Raw genomic sequence first — 21,058 nt, forward strand, 5'->3', positions numbered from 1 at the left:
GGCTGTGTTCAAAATCTTATGTGTAAGTGTCTTTTAATTGTGCCTGTCTCCAATAAAATGTTTCATATTTACAATAAGTAGCAATCTATCTTTTCCTACATTGTTGAATAAAGATTTAAGTGTTAGGAAATCTTTTCTGAAGGTCTTTACCTGAAGTGTAGTCTTCTGTGGAAGGGAAATACGGATGATGTACAGTTCAGACAAGAAGAGAATAGAAGCATTTGAAATGTGGTGCTAGAATGCTGAAGATTACATGGGTAGATCATGTAACTAATTGAGGAGGTACTGAACAGAATTCTGGAGAAAAAATTTTGTGGTAAAACTTGACAGAAAGATGGGAACAGTTGATAGGTCACATTTTGAGACATCAACTATTACTTGAGATAAGTGCGTGTGTGGGGGGGAGACCAAGAGATAAATGTGGTAAACAGATTCAAAAAGATGTAGATTACAGGGGGGGGGAATGAACATTTGGACGGACATAGGTTATCTATTTAATAGGGAAACAATGGAAATATTGTTGTAATAGGGGAACATTGTTCGCAAAATCTTAAGACATTCTTGACAGATTTATTTAGAATTTTTATGCAATTCTCTAATGAACATTTAGACAGACACAGGCTATATAATGTATTTTCCTAAAAGCATTGATAAGTTCTTGTTGATTTACTTCAACTTTTTACATGATACTCTAATAAACATTAGACAGACATGGGATGCACATTTTTTAAGCAACATGTTTAGATTTTCTGCTAAAACCAAATGCAAGGAAGGAAATGCTGTGCTGTGCTGTTAAAATGTGTGGTTTAGTTTTCTTTCTGGTAGTCAGTTTGAACTATGATAGCAGAGCATTTAACCACAATCCCATCCATTCACAGGTTAAAAATATGCAAAGTACTGTCACTGAAGCTATTAACATCACAGTTACAGTAGTTCAAGAGGTCTCCCTCATCAGCTGAATACCAAATTATTATCCCAAGCAATTTACCCATTCATTTTAAGCAAATTCAGTTCTCAATCTAGGTTCTGTTTCGAATAGCAATAAACAATGGTCAAGCTCAAAGAGAGGGAGGAAGAGAAGCAAATGGAAAGGCAGGGGAGGATGGGGGAGGAGGAATTGGAGGGCAGGAGGACATGAACAGAACTGGGGGGGGGGGGGGAGAAGGTGATGGGCATAGAGAGGGGGGAGGAGGAGAGGAGATGGACAGAGAGAAGTATGAGGAGGAGACTAGTATGTATATCCAGTTCAATACATATTTAGCTATTGTTAAAAATTGTCATGTTTGCTAATTATACTACATGTGGACTTTCAATATATGGTATTTATCTCCAAGGGTAAACTTTTGCAAGAAATTGATTTACTCTCTGTAATTAACACTGATAAATTTGAAAATACAGTCTCCCACTCCCCCCCCCCCCTCCATGTACTTGTTCAGCAAGATCTTCCTCTAAGATGAAAAAATATTTCAGTCCATGTACCAATGGTAAATGTTTTTCAGTGTATTTCTACAGCATAAGGGAGTATAAGAATTTTTTATAGTAAATTCTTACATTTACTGCTCATCAGATAACATTTACTGTCAATAATTCACTTACCTTTAATAATAATAGGGATATTCAGACAGAATACTAGGAGGAAAAAGACTACTGTGAACAGCATTCTAGAGAAGCTTACCTACACATTGAAAACAATGAAATATATACTTGTAAAGCTATCACAATAAGGCTAATGCTAAATTGGAATAAATAAACAAAAATTCACTAACTCTCAAGTGAGATAATGCTCTATCTATGTTAAAGAACTCTCTCTTAAGGCTTTAGTAATTGTTTGACAAGTTGTTGCCCAGTGAAATATAACTTTGCTGTTCTGTGGCTGGACTTAGAGCAGACAACATGTTACCTTCCGATCTGTCACCCTGATGCTATCCTGGATACTTTTTACCCCAATTATTTTCTTGGATTATCTTGATACACTGGATTGTTATGCACAGCCACCAACTCAAGCTGTCACCAACTCATGCTGTGTGATGTCCTCTCTGTCTATCAACTGTTTTTCTGGGACATTGTCATTGTTGGCTGTGTCTCTTGATCTCTGCCTTCAAAAACAACACCAAGCCATGACACCAAAGCATAAGTGAGGTGCTTCACAGCAGGTGGAGACACTCAATTGCCATTGTAGCCTGGTGACATTCTGTACTCATGGGTCTTGTACAGAAGTTTACATCCATCAAATGAGCACATCCACAGTGGAAAGTTTTGTAGACACTATCTATCGAAACAATGTTTTTACATGATCATGTTTCATCTGATTGGGAGGAAGAGGTGGAGCATGCTTTTCTGGATGAACAACATGTTCTGCCATACCTTGGAGACTGGTAACTGGGTGTGGGGTACTGGGTAGGGGGTTACATGAGGGGCAAGCAGATCAGTGAAACTTTTCTACACAAAATAATCATGTCTCACCAAGGGGAATAATTCCTATCAATTCAACACCTTAATCTCATTGTATCGTTCAGACTAATTGATATAATCTATGTGATCTAGGCCCTTGACCAGCAAAGCTCTGCTTTTTCCTGTAGCACCTACATATCTATTCCTAAATCCTTCTCATCTCAATAAACCATCTACCTGCATGCTGATATATACCTCACAGATTGGTTCACAAAAATGCACTCACTCAAAAGCAGTAGCTCTATGTTGACAGTCATCATAGACTGGTGACAAATTTCTAATCCACAATAATAAAAGTAAATGACAACACAGCTCAGTATTTATTCAAATCGCTTTCCAAAGGGGTCTGTAATGATTCTGAGATTCCCCTCATTCTTGGTCTTCTTAAAAGTAAACTTAGCTTGCACCTATCTCCCACACTGTCAGAATGCTTCTGAACTTCTTGGACTGTATGAATGCTTTTGTCCACAGTCCAAAGCATTGGGCTGTTGGGGATAGATAAACTGTAGCTATCAGAATTGGAATGTCTGTTGGATTTCTTCACTTTTTGGGAAGGCTTGACTGTAATGCAGTCTTCTGGTCTATCTCTATTATTACTTCTACTAAGCACAACTCACAAAACCGCTACCTCACATGCCTCTGTGGCTGAGGTCACAAACACATGCTTGTGCATTGGTGCTCAACCTGGGGGGTAAGCCAGTTCGAATCTGAGTGGTGAAAAAGATTTTCACTGCCAGTATTAGACCAGCAGAGGGGAGGGGAGGTGCTAACGTAAAGTTTCTGATCACCAGACTACACGCCACCGACCTGTTTTAAATACCAAACCTCTCCAGATTGTTTCATGAAGTGATGGCATGTGATACTGTTGATGGTGATACACCCATTGGATAGGGACATTAAGCTTGGCAGCCCCCTTCATGCTATTCGCGAGGAGTAAGCTATGTGCCACCCTCTCCTTTCTATGATAATCATCATATAACACAAATATTACTCTATACTCCACAAACAAACACACACACACACACACACACACACACACACACACACACACACACACACACACACACACATGCACACACACATTACAAATATCGTTATGGAGCATATTTTAAACAAATAAACAAGCAAATCTGCATTTAAGATAAGCTGATTTTTTTGCAGTACTGTGCAGAAAAAGTGACAATTACTTCAACACCAAAAGTGACCAGCATTATTCCTTGTAATGGCTGTGTTATAACATCTCACACAAAAACAACACAGACGTTCAACTATCGCACCGATTGCCATTCCCGATAATTCTGTGATAGTCTGCATTCCTTTCTATTCTGACATTCAAGGCATTCAATTAAAAAGCTTTGTTCAATGAAACATAGCACCTGAGGAATTTTCAAATGCAATCTTATGATAAAATAGATATGTTAAAACTAAAAATGAAACATTAATTTATTGGCATTTTCTGTGATCTCCAGTGGTCTACTATTGCACAGAATTCTAATATGTAAACTAAAAGGTCATTAAAGCATTGCACTTTCAATGATGGAGTCATATCTTAACAACAGAAAAACAATCCAACCCATAATCTTACAAAGACCCATATTACAATATTATGAAAAGGTAAGTTGCTACTCACCATACAGCAGAAACGCTAAATCGCAGATAGGCACAACAGAAAGGCTCTCATAAGTGTGTGTGTGTGGTTTGAGTGTGTGCGTGTGTGTGTCTCTCATCTATTTTTGACAAAGCCCTTACCGGCTGAAAGCTGTATTTGTGACAGTGTTTTTATTGTGCCTATCTGCGACTCAGCATCTCTGCTATACGATAAGCAGAACTTTCCTTTCCATAATATTGTTAAAGATCCATATTAAGCAGTTTCATATATATCAAAATAATTTACAGGTACTGGAATTAGGGCTCAATGAGCACACACTGAATCAGACTCAGTGGATGAAGTTATTAGGCATAATATTGTTAAAGATCCATATTAAGCAGTTTCATATATATCAAAATAATTTACAGGTACTGGAATTAGGGCTCAATGAGCACACACTGAATCAGACTCAGTGGATGAAGTTATTAGGCATACAGATGAATAATAAACTGGGGTGGCTCCAGTACAGGAGTAAGATAACTCAAAAGCTCAATTCTGGCGCATTTGCTCTCAGAAAATTCTTCCACTGTAGATGGGATTCCTAGCATACTTTCACCCAGTGCTGTTTCATGGCATACTCTTCTGGGGCAATGCAACTAAAATGAAACAAGTATTTGTTCAACTGAAGCACATAATAAGAATACCTTGAAAGTCGACAATCGAATATCTTTCAGATGTATCTTAAGGGCCCTATATATTCTTACACTTACATTCCTATATGTAAACTCCGTAGTTTTATTTAAGGTTAATAAAAAGAAGGAATATAGGATGAACTGTGCAGTTTACAGTCACAACAGTAACAATAATTTCAACATAGATTATTCAACCCTGTCTAGGGTTCAGTAAATGTCTACAAGAAGTTATTGGAAGATATAGGCAGTAAACTGAAAAATGTCCAGATAACAACTCATTAGAGGGTCTTTGTACTACCTATCAAATTATCCAAACTCAGTGAAAATTCTTGACTCCAGTGTTTATAATAAACAGATACTGACTTTTCCAGTTCCATACTGTGAAAACTTTTGACAGTATCAAACTAGATTTGTTGAAAAGAAAATTACATTCCACTGTTGTAAAAAAATATTATCACTTATGCACAGAATATTTAGATAATAATACAGGTATGTTTGTAGAGTAATGTAATAAACTTATACTGCTGGCTGTATATGAAGATTCATGTAAGTTTTTTGACATGTCATGTGTATCTCAGTTATACTACTTATATTCGTGAGTTTCCAGTACATTTATGAGAAAATTGCTTTTCATGGTGATAAAAGAACAGGTGATGAAAAAAGAGTATTTATATTTAATTGATTTTTCTTATGTATAAAATAGATAAAACAAAGGCCGAAGTACTGAAGACAGTGCTGCAGAAATTAACCCAACAGCTACACAGGAAATCAGTATAATATTGGAATCTTTGAAAAATAGGAAAATCCCATGGTTAGATAACATGAATTTGGAGCTGCTCAAATATGGTAGATGATTTTTAAATTCAGGCACTTACATTTAATTAACCTCTGTTGAGAAAGGATAATAATTTACAAAGGAAGGAGAAAAGATAAACTAATCTCAGTTTTCAAGGAAAGTGATAGAAGATCTTGTAATAACTACTGTGGAATAAGTCTGCTACAAGTTGGGTATAAAATGTATCTTAAAATAGTACTAGAAACAATGGGCTTAGATTAACAATGCACTCTCTTTTACTGGAAGAACAATGTAGCTCCAGAAAATAGAGATATTGCTTAGATATTACATTTATAACAACACAGATATTGGAAAAGAGAAGAGAATTTAAAACCTACATCACCTTCACTGATTACATTAAAGTTCCTATGGAAGATTGAGAGCACTTATGGAGCATAATGAAATATACTGGATACCCCAAGCCCTTTATGCAAGTTATCCAGTATAAGTATGGGAAAACAAAAATTGTTTTACGTATAGGCATAACTTTAAAAGCAAGAAATTACAACACTGCACCCTGGGATAAAACTGAATAACAGTATGTACAGTCAATGAAACAAAATTTTTCATGTCTTGATAAGCTTGGGTACCTTACAACGTGTGAAGCTCATACCAGTGGTAATGCAGCAAACAATGGCAATGGTGTCTGTACCATGTAACATGCTTTTAGCAGTGTATTTGTTCCCTTATTATTGTAACAATTTTACTTACAGACTTTTTTATTTTTATTTTCTATGATTGTATATAATTACCACATATTGTTTTGTATATGCATTATAATATTATGGTTAGTCCACACTTTCTTTCTTCAACAATTCTTACTTGAACATATTGAGAATTACACAGACAAAAGAACGGTGTTTTATCTACACATCCTACTTTTCCACACAATCTTTAAGCTGTTCTATGGCCTTTCTCCAGCGCAAAACATGGGCATGTATGGCCTGTCAGTACCAACCCCTGTCCTGGTAGTAGAGCCTGTGCTCCGCTGTGCGAATCACCTGCTCATGGTCCTCAAAATGTATTCCATGAATGGCATCCTTTAATGGCCCAAACAAGTGAAAGTCTGAGGGGGCTTGGTCAGGGCTGTAGGGTGGATGGGGTAACACTGTCCAACCCTGTTTTTGGATGTGTTCAGCAGTCCTCAGAATTGCGAGGGGTCGAACGTTGTCAAGTTGCACCAAAACTTCTCCTGGGTTGCTGTGATGCTGAAGTCACTGGAAGCATGTCTTGAGTTTTGTTAATGAGCTGACATATGATTCTTAATTAATGGTACTGCCTCTTGGCATCACATAAATGAAAAACACACCTTAACAGTCCCAGAACATGGTGATTATGACCTTACCTGCAAAAGCAGGTCCTTTCAATTTTTTCTTCTAAGAGGAGTGGGAATGGTGTCATTCCATTGACTGTCATGTTTATTCAGGCTCAAAATGATGAACCTCGGTTTCACCACCTGTCACAATCTGGGACAGACAAGAAGGCCTTGCCCTCAGCTTCAAAATGTTGCAAAAAATCAAAACAAATGTTATTCTGTGCAATGTGAGATCCACTGTTAGACACCGTGGGACCAATTTGTACACACTTATGAATATCAAAAAGTGCAGATAAGTGCATCCACATTTTCTTTGCTGATTGAGAAATGAAGCACCAACTGCCAAGTTGTAAAGTGTCTGTCCTCACAAATGACAACATCAGCTTGCTGCAACTTGTCTGGTGTGACAGCCATGGATGGTTTGCCTGAGTGCTGCAAATCATGGAGCTCCACCGAACCACCTTCTGATGACCTCACCCTTTGTGCCCAGTGACTAACTGTACTTCTGTCAACAGCAGATGCTCCATAGACTTTGCACAAGCATTTGTGCATATTCCCTACAGCTTCTTTCTCTGCAGTGAGAAATTCAATGATGGCACATTGCTTGGAATGTACGTCACCTAAAGATGCTGTTTCAAAACTGTCTTGCAGCTACGCTATCTATTGGAGGTAATGAAAAGTTGATGTACTCACTCAGGAGACTTCAAATAATACATACACAACATTTTGCAATAGTAGCATTGTTTTTGGATGAGAAAAAAATAAGTGATGCATTACTTTCTAGGCAACCTCTGCACTTACTTTTATCTGTTTGAAACACTAAGTTGCTTTTGCCATGAATAAACAAATAACAGCAAATCTATATAGTTATGTGGTAGCAACAGGGCAGTTTGAGGCTGTGGAATCTCACTGAAGTAATTAGGGTTTTCATACCATACCATTTCTTGCACTGTGTTGTTTGTTGATGATATGCAAGCATGATAAAAATATAACAGACATGTGCTGAACATAACTCACTGTGCAACAGATGGGTATATGACAAACAGTCATTTACTGACAAGATGTCTCAGCATATGCTGGGCACAAGAGAGTGCCCTGGCACCCATTCAGTAAGATGGTTTCATTGCACATGAAGCAGCACCCACATACAGCATTCACATTCTCTATGCCCAGAAATGGATAAAGTGGTGACCTAAGACAGGGATAACAAGTTGGCATCAAGGGTGAGGCTTAGGAAAGATGGTAATGCCTCAGCAGGACACTGTGCTAAGTGACACCTGTTTTGTACACAAACTCCTGAATGGAACCCATTTGCTGGAAGCCTGCAAACCATTCACAACAACTAATGGGTCGCTGATGTTATAGTCCATGGTGCTAGTAATAAAGAGACCCTATCTCATGATCACAAACATTGTTGGCTTGTCTTTACTGAGCTGAATGTAGACCATGACTGTCACATCATCTTTTCATATGAGTCAATATTTAGCTCAGTGAATGAGAGACTGGTGATGGTTTACAGAACACTGGCAGCACAGTCTGTGGCACAACACTCCCAAGTTGGCCACATCACAGTCTCATGCTGGGAGTGCTTGCCATCAGATGGAGCAGGGACACTTCATTGAAAGTATGGTTATCTCGCTGTTGATCACTATGTGCACATCATGAAAGATACTATGGTGCCAAGTGTGAGGGTCCACTATCCCAATGGAGTGATCCACTTATAGGAGGACCACTCACTAGTTTACATGAATTGAATCGTTTCGCAACAGGCTGATGTCAACCTGATCAGCTGGTGTGTTTGAATGCTAGACTCGAATCCCATCGACAATTTATGGGCCAAAATGAAGCATCACATGAAATTATGTTGGCCAACACCAGCCCCATTCTCATCCAATCAACTATGGGACGAGTGTTGGATATGTGGGAGAGGCTCTGGTTGATGAGAAATATTACCAGAGGCTGACCTCACCATATGAGTCATATAATTAATGCCAATGGGCAGTGGACTTCATACTGGCCTTATCCCTGACATGAAACTTTCACATCATCTCACATTAATACACTTTACACTAAACATTTGATACAGCCTTATGTTTATTAACTGGAGACCTATTTGAAATCATTGTGCTTGAAATTTTATAGATTGGATTCATGTTACTTAACAATTAACACATGTAAATTAAGAAATAAGTCAATCTGAATTGATATGAAATGGTCCTAATATAAGGCAGCCAGAGAAATCACTTAATATTTACCAATATAAGAACAAGTAAACTCTGAAATAACTATATTCTCTTCCTTATTGCCTCTACAAAATTTTCTGTATTTATTGTGCACAAGTAACTACAGCCAAGGCTTACAAAATCTCCCTTTCAAGTAAACATTCTTCAGGAACCCAAGAGTAGTTTTCCTTCCATAGTGCCCATTTCTCTATGTTGAGTCTTCAGAGAAGCAATCACTGTAGAACATGCATCCAGTGTATTCTTCTGCAGACTGCAAATCTGTAGCATTTTCCTCAATTACACTTGTAGGAGACCCTTAATGACTGGAAGATTATGCTTCCTGTGTTTTACAATCTTTCTTTTTCAAGGACAAAACTTTTGATTCTGTCTCCTTTGATTCCAATACAGTTTTCTTCTCTTTGAAATATTCCAAATGTTCCCTGTTTGGAGATGATGTTAGTTACTTAGCAGATTCAGAACATGCCGATTTCACTCAAGCTGGTGTCTCTTGATGTGGTTTGCGAATTTTGGAGCTGTGAAATTATTATTAAAATTCTTATAATTTTGTAGGGTGTACTGCTTTTTATCTGCTGCTGCCACAAGCACTGTGTTCCTTCATGTCCACTGTAACTTGGTTTTTACACCAAGGATGACCAATACCCACATTATGTTTCAGAACCTTTATTCTATATCACATCATAATTATTATGTTACATTGACAAAACTCAAAAATACTGAGATGCTTACGACACGGACACACATCTCTTAAGACACTGATGTAAAATGCCAACATGGCTGCTCCTTTATATATAATTCCAAACAATACTGGGTATTGTTATAAGCAGTTTTTTAATAAAATTACAATTAAAATTGTTGCCTCAAAATTAATGAAATATTTCAACAGTTGCACTGGCTCTTATAGAGCAAATACATATATGCATTTTCAAGCATTTAACATTTTAGGAGTGCGCAAATACTCAAAATATGAAATATTAACAATACTTTTACTATTTTTATAAAATGCAAAAGTTACATGGCTCGGAAAATGTTCCTACCAATGACCGGACCTATACACTTCAATACAATTATAATTTAGAAACCGGTTTCATTGTAATAATTCTTCAAGCACAGATCCACCTTTTGTTTACACGAGTGATTCCCGTTTATTTCAAACTGGATTGAAAAATACGTGTTTTAAATGGGTTCAATAGACTGTTACATCTCAGAGCTAGCCAGACACCATATGGGCTCACATTTACTCCATTGTTTGCATCTAGTTTGCCCAACTCCTGGTGAACTGCAAAGTCGTTGCCTCTAAGTACACACCTGTTATGTGGGAAGAGTTTCATTTTCCGAAGGCTGTTTATAGCATATTCCATTGTTACTGTCTCAAGTAGGGTGCTCCAAACTATCTCATAATCAAAAATGAGGTTATTACTTGTCCTGGGTTATTTGACCACCAGATTTCTATTTCTTGGGGATAATGCATTTTTAATGGTTCCATGAATTCCACACAAGAGGATGCACTTTACAACTGGAATGGGGTGATAAACAGATGATGCAGACATGGTTTTCTTATGCTTTGTCTATCACAAAAATGTGATATGGTGCCCATCACGTATTAGCACAACAGGATTGTCACCAAATTCCATTTGAAAACCATATTATATACTTGTCCTGTTGACTCAAAGATCATGGAGTTTTGTGCATGCTTGTCTCTTTCAGATCAATAAACATGTCCACATAGATTTTGATTAATAATGTCTAGCAGAATTTGAGTACCTTACTGAGACATGTAATGTATTGCATCATTGCTCTTACCTGTGCTGGATGGGAAACCACCCAAACTTCTCTTTCACTATTGTGGTGGTCACCAATAGCAAATTTCATCCGCTTTCTAAGAGTGAGGAACATGTATTCTTCAACTTTCCCTAACCAATCTTCAACATTTCCTCTTGCATATAAACCCTGGAAATAAAGCATTTAATAGTTAAATTATAAAGATGCAACACATGAATCATTATAAGTCACCATGTACAGATGTGACGATAGTTAATATGTAGTGGACAGTCTAGGCTAAGTTAAGTATTTCATATGATGTTTCACAAATGCATTTTATAAAATGTATCATGACAGGAAAAAAAAATTTCAAAATTCACTTTCAAAATTATCTTCTGTAATTTTGTGAATACATTGTCTCCCAGATTCCACAGAGACATATTTTGTTGACATTTCTTTTGTGTATATCAACATTCATTCAAGGTAGGATACCTCAACAATAAAGGGTTTGCATTACAAAGGGTTGGGAGTATTTCTGCAGTTGTGGTGGTGATCTTCAGTCCAAAGGCTTGTCAAATACAGCTCTTTACACTATTCTATCCTGCTCAAGCCTCTTCATCTCTGAGTAATTACTACAACCTACATTTATTTGAATCTGCTTACTGTTTTTACACCTAGGTCTCACTCTTAAAGTTTTCACTTTTTACTAAAAATGTCTTTCCATCACCAAACTGAGGCAAAGAACTAGATCAGGGCCAGCATGATGATGTTTCTCTACTGCTCATAGGTTGCCAATGTGTCAGTTTCATGTAACCAATGAGGTTCAGAAAAGAGGCAATGAAATTTTAGCACTGAAAGTGTTTTCAAACAGTGGAAGATCCTGGATGGAATGTAACAATATCAGAGAAGGAAAGTTGCTACTCACCATATAGCAGAGATGCTGAGTCATGATAGGCAAAATAAAAAGATTCACACAAACATTGCTTTTGGTCACTAAGGCCTTTTTCAGCAGTAGACACACATATACACACGCACACACACACTCCTGCAAATGCAATTTGCACACAAGTCTGCTGTCTCAGCTGTCTCAGAGAGCTGAAACTACACTCAGTAGTGCGTGAGTGTGTGTGTGTGTGCGTGTGTGTATGTGTGCTACTGCCGTTCGCTCCCTGCATTTTACTCCTGCCACCTTCAGAATTTGAAAGAGAGTATTCCAGTCAACATTTTCAAAAGCTTTCCCTAAGTCTACAAATGCTAGAAACGTAGGTTTGCCTTTCCATAATCTAGCTTCTAAGATAAGTCATAGGGTCAGTATTGCCTCATGTGTTCCAATATTTTTACGGAATCCAAACTGATCTTCCCCAAGGATGGCTTCTACTAGTTTTTCCATTCGTCTACAAAGAATTCGTGTTAGTATTTTGCAGCTGTGACTTATTAAACTGATAGTTCGGTAATTGTCACATCTGTCAACACCTGCTTTCTTTGGGATTGGAATTATTACATTTTTCTTGAAATCTGAGGGTATTTCGCCTGTCTCATACATCTTTCTCACCAGGTGGTATAGTTTTGTCAGGACTGGCTCTCCCAAGACTGTCAGTAGTTCTAAGGGAATGTTGTCTACTCCTGGGGCCTTGTTTCAACTCAGGTCTTTCAGTGCTCTGTCAAACTCTTCACGCAGTATCATATCTCCCATTTCATCTTCATCTACATCCTCTTCCATTTCCATAATATTGTCCTCAAGTACATCGCCCTTGTATAGACCCTCTATATACTCCTTCCACCTTTCTGCTTTCCCTTCTTTGCTTAGAACTGGGTTTCCATCTGAGCTCTTGATATCCATACAAGTGGTTCTCTTTTCTCCAAAGGTTTCTTTAATTTTCCTGTAGGCAGTATCTATCTTACCCCAGTGAGATCAGCCTCTACATCCTTACATTTGTCCTCTAGCCATGTCTCCTTAGCCATTTTACACTTCCTGTCGATCTCATTTTTGAGATGTTTGTATTACTTTTTGCCTGCTTCATTTACTGCATTTTTATATTTTCTCCTTTAATCAATTAAATTCAATATTTCTTCTGTTACCCAAGGATTTCTACTAGCCCTCGTCTTTTTACCTACTTGATCCTCTGCTGCCTTCACTACTTCATCCCTCAAAGCTACCCATTCTTCTTCTACTGTATTTCTTTCCCCCATTCCTGTCAATTGTTCTCTTATGCTCTCCCTGAAACTCTGTAAAACCTCTGGTTCTTTCAGTTTATCCAGGTCCCATCTCCTTAAATTCCCACCTTTTTCCAGTTTCTTCAGTTTTAATCTACAGTTCATAACCAATAGATTGTGGTCAGAGTCCACATCTGCCCCTGGAAATGTCTTACAATTTAAAACCTGGTTCCTAAATCTCTGTCTTACCATTATATAATCTATCTGAAACCTGTCTGTATCTCCAGGCTTCTTCCATGTATACAACCTTCTTTTATGATTCTTGAACCAAGTGTTAGCTATGATTAGGTTGTGCTCTGTGCAAAATTCTACCAGGCGGCTTCCTCTTTCATTTCTTACCCCCAATCCATAATCACCTACTATGTTTCCTTCTCTCAGTATACTTAGTATATCTAAGTTTGCATTCCAAAAGGGTTGCTTAACTAAGAATGCTATTTATGTATTCAATCATCAAATAGTACAAGTCTTAAATAATAAAATATCACCAGTTGGTATTTTTTGTGATCTTTCCAAGGTGTTTGATTACACAGATTATGTTACTCTTGAAATAAAATGTGGCGAAAATGATTTTGTGGTGAAGTTTGGGATGTTAACTGACGTTTAACACAAGAAAAACAATGCTCAATATACCAAATCTTATTACAGATATTCTCAAAGTAATAATAATAATAGTTTTGATGTTACTGCATCACCACATGGGATTTATGCAATGGATTCAGTAAGTTTCAATGCTTCCTGTTCACCTTACATTTTATTTTGCACACTTGATGCTTGGTAGCAAACTTACAGAGTCTGATTACATGCTATTGATATAAAATTCGGTACAAGACTGACTTATGGCGGTGTACAAACTGCCTCTATTTATATGATTTTAAAAATTACTGTCACTGTTGCAAATTGAATTTTGCATATTAACAATTAAATTTTTACATAAATATTCCCAAATTACATAGAAAATCACATGGAATAACAGTGAATAATTTCATACAAAGACAGGAAAGAACCTGTTTCTATTAAACCTATGAATTACATATTTTATCACTGCAACAATATATTTTGTTAATTTTCATATATTATTTTACTGAGTTAAAGGAAAATTATCCTATCATTTTCTGGTGAACAAAGTGATTAGTTTTATTGAATGAAAGTTCTAGATTCAATTAATTAAATTTTGTACAAGTAAGAATTTACATTTCTATATGGTTGTAATTACATTTCTATTAACTAACACCAATCAGAACATGAGCATGTTTGACTTTGACTGAAGAATCATCATGTCATATTTCTGTTAGGAGAACAAATAACTTTTGACTTAAAAAACATAAAAATAGATCTCTCTTGATGAGTTGATGTATAGGAACTTTAATCATTAATTGCTCCTTAATTGCAACAGCAGTTTTATTCCTATGATGTGCCTGTAGTTTGTATTGTGTGTAAATTATGATGGTACATTAGTTTTTGATCCAATCTGTTTCCTTAATTTTATATACTGCTGAGGCCTGATGTAGACAATGTCAAAACAACAGTTTAAATTAGTGTAAATTACAAAGTTGTTACATAAAGAATCTGTGGTGTATCCCAGTATTCGAATCCAGATGACCAGAAACATGTCTCCTGCATTCTATCTACTGGTGAGACACAATGTAGGCAATGTCAATGCAACAGTTTAAATTGGTGTAAATTACTAATGTTACATATATGCCCTCTTCAGGAGAGTGGAGATGAGACTGGAATAGGTTACAGGATCCCAAAAAGGGGTTGTCGTATTACATTCTTTTAAAAAAAACTCAAGTTGTACAGAGCTGATGGCTTTATGCATAGCTGGTTTGAATCATGCTTAACAAACAGGATGCAAAAGATTGTGCTGAATAATTCAAACAGTATTGGAAGGGTAGAAAACTTTTATGACTGGGGGGAGGGGGAGGGGGGGGGGATATTAGAAAGGGAATCCCAGAGGGTTCCATTTCAGGTCCACTACTATTCCTTATATATGTGAATGGCCTTCCACATGACATGCAACAAGCAGAACTGGTATTTTTTGCAGACAATACTAGTGCAATAATTAATAGCATTAGAGACAAAGCAAGGGAAGAGATGATTAATGGCATTTTCCAAAGAACTATAAAGTGGTTCTCATAAAATTTACTCTCCTTAAATTTTTAAGAAACAAACTATATTCAGTCCTGTTCAACAAACAGTCATACCAACACCTGATGTAGGAGATAGGGATTTTGACTGCGCTGTCACAATACATATGACTTGCTGAGTTCCAAAACATCCTTTATCCAATCGGCATAAATTTCGGTAATTAGTAAAAAACATAATTTTTTCTGCATGTTTCTTAGTTATCTATTTTGTTATTAAAAAAATCATAAAAATAACTTATTTCAAAATGTTGTTACAAATAAAAAGCTGTTAGATAAGGGACATTTTGGAACCAAAATATGGAGAAGAGACATTTTGGAAATAAAAACTTTGGATAAGAGACAGTTTGAAAAAGGAAATAGGTGAAAAATTATAAAAAGTGTTTGTTTAGTAAATGCATACAACTTAATTTTTGTGCAAACAATATCTGCATGTATTTTTAAAACAACTGAAATAATTTCTGCTTAAGTTAGGGAAATAGACAGAAACATACATTTACCAGAAAATTATTAAAAAATAAAATTACATTAAACCTACACACATCACAGAAAACATTTTAAAAGTGCCTTAAGGTTATTCATTTACTTATTTAAATCTGGATTTGTACTATTAACTGCTGTGAAGTTATTAAAAGCCATTTTCATTGTTCATGTGTCCACTGGCGTTTTCATCTTCAGATTCTTCTTCAGGTCTATTCTGTACTGGGTGGAATATAATATTTTTGTAGAAGGCCACATCTTCATTTTGAGCCCAGTTTTCCCCAAAGTGAAGAGTCAGAAGCTTGTTGCTATCTTTCACTTTCAGCTCTTTTACTGTTACTCCAGGTAGTACTAACGGTAGTTCGAAGTTTTGAACTTTAAATCAAGGTTTGAGTACTTTTTTCACCTTTCCGAGATTGGTGTTACACTAAGGTTCACTTGCAACACGTACTTCACAGGATGGCTCAATGCCTAGTGGTATAATAAATCTTTTAGCAGTTGAAAATTTAAAGTGCCAATTTCCAGGCTTATTTTGGTAATTTTCACATACCTTCTTCCAGTCAAAAATATTAAAGCTCTCACTCATACTGAAAACAGTTCCACATTCCTTAAAGATTTAAATGTATTTCTCAGGCTTAATAATAGTGTCATAACTTTCAATTGCCCTCTCAATTCTGGGAAATACATAATCAGGCGGCATATAAGAATGACCTGGTACAGGGAACACTAAAACAATGTCTTTAATATTTGGCAGCACTTTATTTACCAAAGAGTATTGATGCATAATCATCACGGAACTGTTCTGGTTTTATCCTCCACAACCACGCGGAAAAGCCTTACAGTGGTCACTCCTTCCAAGCAAGTACTTTTTAGCTTATGAAAAACTGCTGATGCAATTTCATTTGAACCTTTTTTTAAGTCTGATTCTGTCCACTGATATATAAAAACATGGTCTTTTGTCTGCTTATCTTTAGATGTACCTTGGAAGACACTAAAGTTAAATAGATAACGCTGTCGACTATAGTAAGCTGTCGGATCAGAGATTTTGGGTAAAACAAAATTCTTTTGGCAATCAAAGGATAGGGTAATTTCATTTTCATTTTTCAGTAAATTAAAGAATGCTTCTGCCCTCTTTTTCTGGAGATTGAAATCAATTTCAACCTATTTGTCCCTGCTGTCTAATTTCAACAGAAACTGGATGCATTTGGAAATGAGCGACTCATATGACTGCTAATGAAATTCATAGTAAGTAGTGCACCACAACTTGAGAAAAACAAAGATATCCATACATACAACACAAGTGGAAAAATGGCCTTTACTACCCATTATTAAAGGAGTTAAATATGCAACAACAAAAATTTTTGATTACTTGCCCAATAACATAAAAGTCTGATAGATAGCAAAGCAAGTTTTACAGCTAACTTCATTTCTCCTGGACAACTTCTTCTATTCCACTAGTGAACTTTTATTAAAAAACTGGTAGCCTGTAAAAAAAAAAAAAAAGCTAGTCTTCATGTGTAGTTGCACGAGTAGGACTAAAGTAATAATGTGTTCATTAATGTTAACACTAATCATGTATACATATCCTGCAAATTGACTCATTCCACACTGTCCACTTGACAAAGACAGGTCTTCTCAGGCTTTACAGTTTCCACAAACAACTGGGAAGAAGTACTTCACACAGCCCAACATTTAGCATTCAGTCATGAATCTGTAAGTTACTGACAAACATGCCACAAAGCTCTGCATATGGCCAAAACTGATGGCACAGAAATGTGCGTCTCAGATGATAGCAGTAGGAAATAGTAAGGTTTGCTCAACTATTCAGGTGATGAGCAACACAGGCAAACAACTTCTACACTGTGTTGTTCAAGATTTCAGTCATTCTCATCATACAATCACAGTCACATTAGTTCCTCATTACATATTAACTTAATTCTATTAATTTCATGCCCTGACTATTTTATAAATAACCCATAGCACAACTATCCTCAGAAGATTGCTATTTGATTTTCAATGTAAAAACTGTGGTCACATCAACAGTGCCTATCATTCTTCTGCATCACACATGAGATGTTTGCTGAACCACAGTGACTGTTGCATACAACTGAAATGCTATACAACCAAGAATTAGGCAACCAGCAGAAATTACTAACAGACTAATGAACTTAAAACAATATCATTTCAAGTGGACATGGGAGATTTTACATTACTGACTAACTGAAATAAACATTTAGCTCTTGAACCTCCAATGTTCCAATCATATAATAAGAAAATTACAGATTTTGTGGACATGAGTTACAAAAAAAAAAGTGACACACCCAAAAAGACGATTGGATGTCAACTTAACCATGTACACACACTCACCATTCCCAGACATGTAAATGTTTAGCAGTCACAGTGCTCTGAGACAGATACAAAGGCCACCCAAGTTATTGGTATTTTTCATATTTAGTGTTGTTACTATGCTAAGTATGGTATGTAACAGCATGCAAGCACTGGAAAAAATACCTATGCAAAAGAAGTGCTTCTAACGTTCTACATTATCCAGTCAAGTTCATCTAATTATACAATCTGTATAACCAATAAAACCACATGACAATCACTTTAGTGAGCCAACTGCCATTTTCAGCTCACCTTGTACGACCTATTTCAAAAATATTGTTCCTCTGGATGTTTTGCCATTTTCAGAGTGGTGTGTATTGAGAGTTCCAAAGTTATTTAGAATCATATTATTTTCCACTTCAGTAAAGTTTTTGTGGCGGCAGCACCGTCCAATGCACGAGGGGCTGAACTACGGCACTGCCGACACAAGCAGGGGCAGCTGTACCGTTACGCGGAATTTCGGCAACGGTGCGTCGCACACCGGACCGCACCCAGTGCGAGCTAGTCGACGGGACGCGACACACGTCTCCCCAGTTCTTCCGCCGCGGACCACGTGCGTCGAGTCAACGTGACTCTGCCGTAGATGCGTACGCGCGGTCGCAAACGCAGTCGCCGTTCAATTGTCCTTCGTTTCTTCGCGGACGTTACGGCGCCTCCTGTCGCGCCAGGAGCAGAACATTCGGTGACGCGGCCTTTTGCCTCGCTCGGTCCACGCGGTCGCGCCACGGCTTGTCACTGGAGTGTACACCCTCCGGGATCGGTGACCGAGCCGTGCCGCCAGTGCAACGCACCCGTATAGACGAACATCAGCGAAGATTGTTATGTGACGTTTATTGTAGCTGTAGGAAAAATAAATGTGTCCAGTCTCGAAACCGCTTTAGTCGTTTATTGCCACAAAGCCTCTCCCATGAGCATAGTGCGTGGGCGCGGCGATAAATGCCGGTTCACTGCACATGAGCGACTGTAAACGGAGATACAATACATTCCTGCTTCATTGGTGACCCCGACGTGATCTGAGGCTAAAAAAAAAAAAACACGTGGTGACGAACGTTCGTCGGTACGAGAGACGTGGAACCGCGAGTAGGCTTGCGCGTATACGCCCGCGCCGAACAGTGCTCCGTAGTAATTTTTTTTTAACTAACTTTTTTTTGTATTGTTTTTTGTGCGCGTTTGTTTTGATCGCAGACTGCTTAGTGTTATTTTTTTTCGTGTGTTTCCCTTGTGTTATTTTCACTGTGTACTTTCCTATTGTACGAGTATTCGACTCTGAACTAAGAGGGCGACACTAGAGGAGTTGGCCGACAGAGTGCACGACGCGCTGACAACGGCGCCTAGCACCACGGCTGCAGCAGCTTACGACTCCGTCCCCCCACCTCCGTGGCGGCAAGCGCCTGCCGCACCCGCATCAGATGCCGACCTGCACCAGCTAGTGCAACACTTGACCGCACAGGTGGCAGCTCTCTCGACGCAAGTCGACCGGTTGGCGCGCTCGCAGCAAGAGGGCAGCACGCGCCGCAGCGGCAGCAGACCGGGCGACAGGCGGCACGGCTCGCGCAGCCGGCAACGCAGCAACAGCCGCTCCAACGGTACCCCGCCGACGTCACAGCACGCACAAAGCGGCTACTGCTGGTACCACGCCCGCTTCGGCAACGAAGCAACCAGGTGCCGCGCTCCTTGCTCGCACCCAAACGCCAGCTGCGACCGGACCTAGGCGCACCCGGCTGCAATATGATATCGAAGCATCTGTTTGTTGCGGAACGGGGGGCAGGCGTGAGGTACCTCGTCGACACGGGCTCGGACCTCTCGATATTCCCCCGTTCTATGTTACGAGACCGCAGGCGGGCCGAGGCACTCTGCCTTACAGCGGCGAACAATTCCGCTATTAAAACTTACGGCACACACAGCCGCAATATAGATCTAGGCCTACGGCGCACGTTCTCGTGGACTTTTACCGTGGCCGACGTCAATGAGCCGATCCTGGGCGCAGACTTTCTCGGCCACTACGGGCTGCTAGCCGACATCGCAAACGGCCAGCTCATCGACGCCACAACGAGTTTAAAGATAGCGGGACAGCGCCGGCAGGCTGCATACTACAGTGTTAAACCCGTGAAGTGCCCCGGACCGTACGCTGACATTCTTGAGCAATTCCCCGACCTCACCCGCCCAGCTGGTGCACCGAGAGACATCAAACATTCGACGGTCCACCACATAATAACCACACCCGGACCCCCCACATCGTGTCGCCCACGTCGACTCGCGCCGGACAGACTCGCAGCAGCGAAGGCAGAGTTCGAGGCCATGCTACGGCAAGGCATCGTGCGACCATCGAGCAGCCCATGGTCATCGGCATTGCACTTAGTGCCCAAAAAAGACAATTCGTGGCGCCCGTGTGGGGACTATCGCGCCCTTAATTCGCGAACGGTGCCGGACCGATACCCAGTCCCACACCTTCAAGACTTCAGCTACGCCTTGGCGGGCTGCGCAGTGTTCAGCAAGATTGACTGCGCAAAGGCGTACACCCAAATTCCGGTGGCACCCGAAGACATCGAAAAAACAGCCATCGTAACGCCCTTTCGGCTTTTCGAAAGCCTGTTTATGACTTTCGGTCTTCGGAATGATGCCCAGACTTGGCAGCGGTTCCTGGACGGCGTCTTGCGAGGCTTGCCATTTTGCTTCGCGTACCTCGACGACATCTTGGTGTACTCCAAGTCGCCCGAACTCCACCGCCGCCACTTAACGACCGTCTTTCAGTGCCTGAGCAAAGCCGACATCGTCATTAACCCCGCTAAATGCGAGTTCGGCGTGACGGAAATTGAGTTCCTCGGCCATTTAATTACGCCCACCGGATCGACACCGCTACCGGAGAAAGTGAAGGCAATACAGAACATGCCGCGTCCGCAGACGCACAAAGAATTACGACGTTACCTCGGCATGTTGAACTTTTATCATCGAC

General features: G+C 39.0%; 1 protein-coding gene across 1 annotated transcript in view; it reads right to left on the reverse strand.

Moving 5' to 3' along the window:
• LOC126260454 (dynein axonemal heavy chain 6) overlaps positions 1-21,058 on the reverse strand; it is a 1,163,459-nt gene that overhangs the window by 767,423 nt on the left and 374,978 nt on the right. The window contains exon 58 of the mRNA XM_049957783.1: positions 10,925-11,071. Coding sequence (XP_049813740.1) covers positions 10,925-11,071 — 147 coding nt within the window. The remainder of the gene's footprint in view (positions 1-10,924; positions 11,072-21,058) is intronic.

Source organism: Schistocerca nitens, chromosome 5 (genome assembly GCF_023898315.1).
Source record: "Schistocerca nitens isolate TAMUIC-IGC-003100 chromosome 5, iqSchNite1.1, whole genome shotgun sequence".
Classification (NCBI taxonomy): domain Eukaryota; kingdom Metazoa; phylum Arthropoda; class Insecta; order Orthoptera; family Acrididae; genus Schistocerca; species Schistocerca nitens.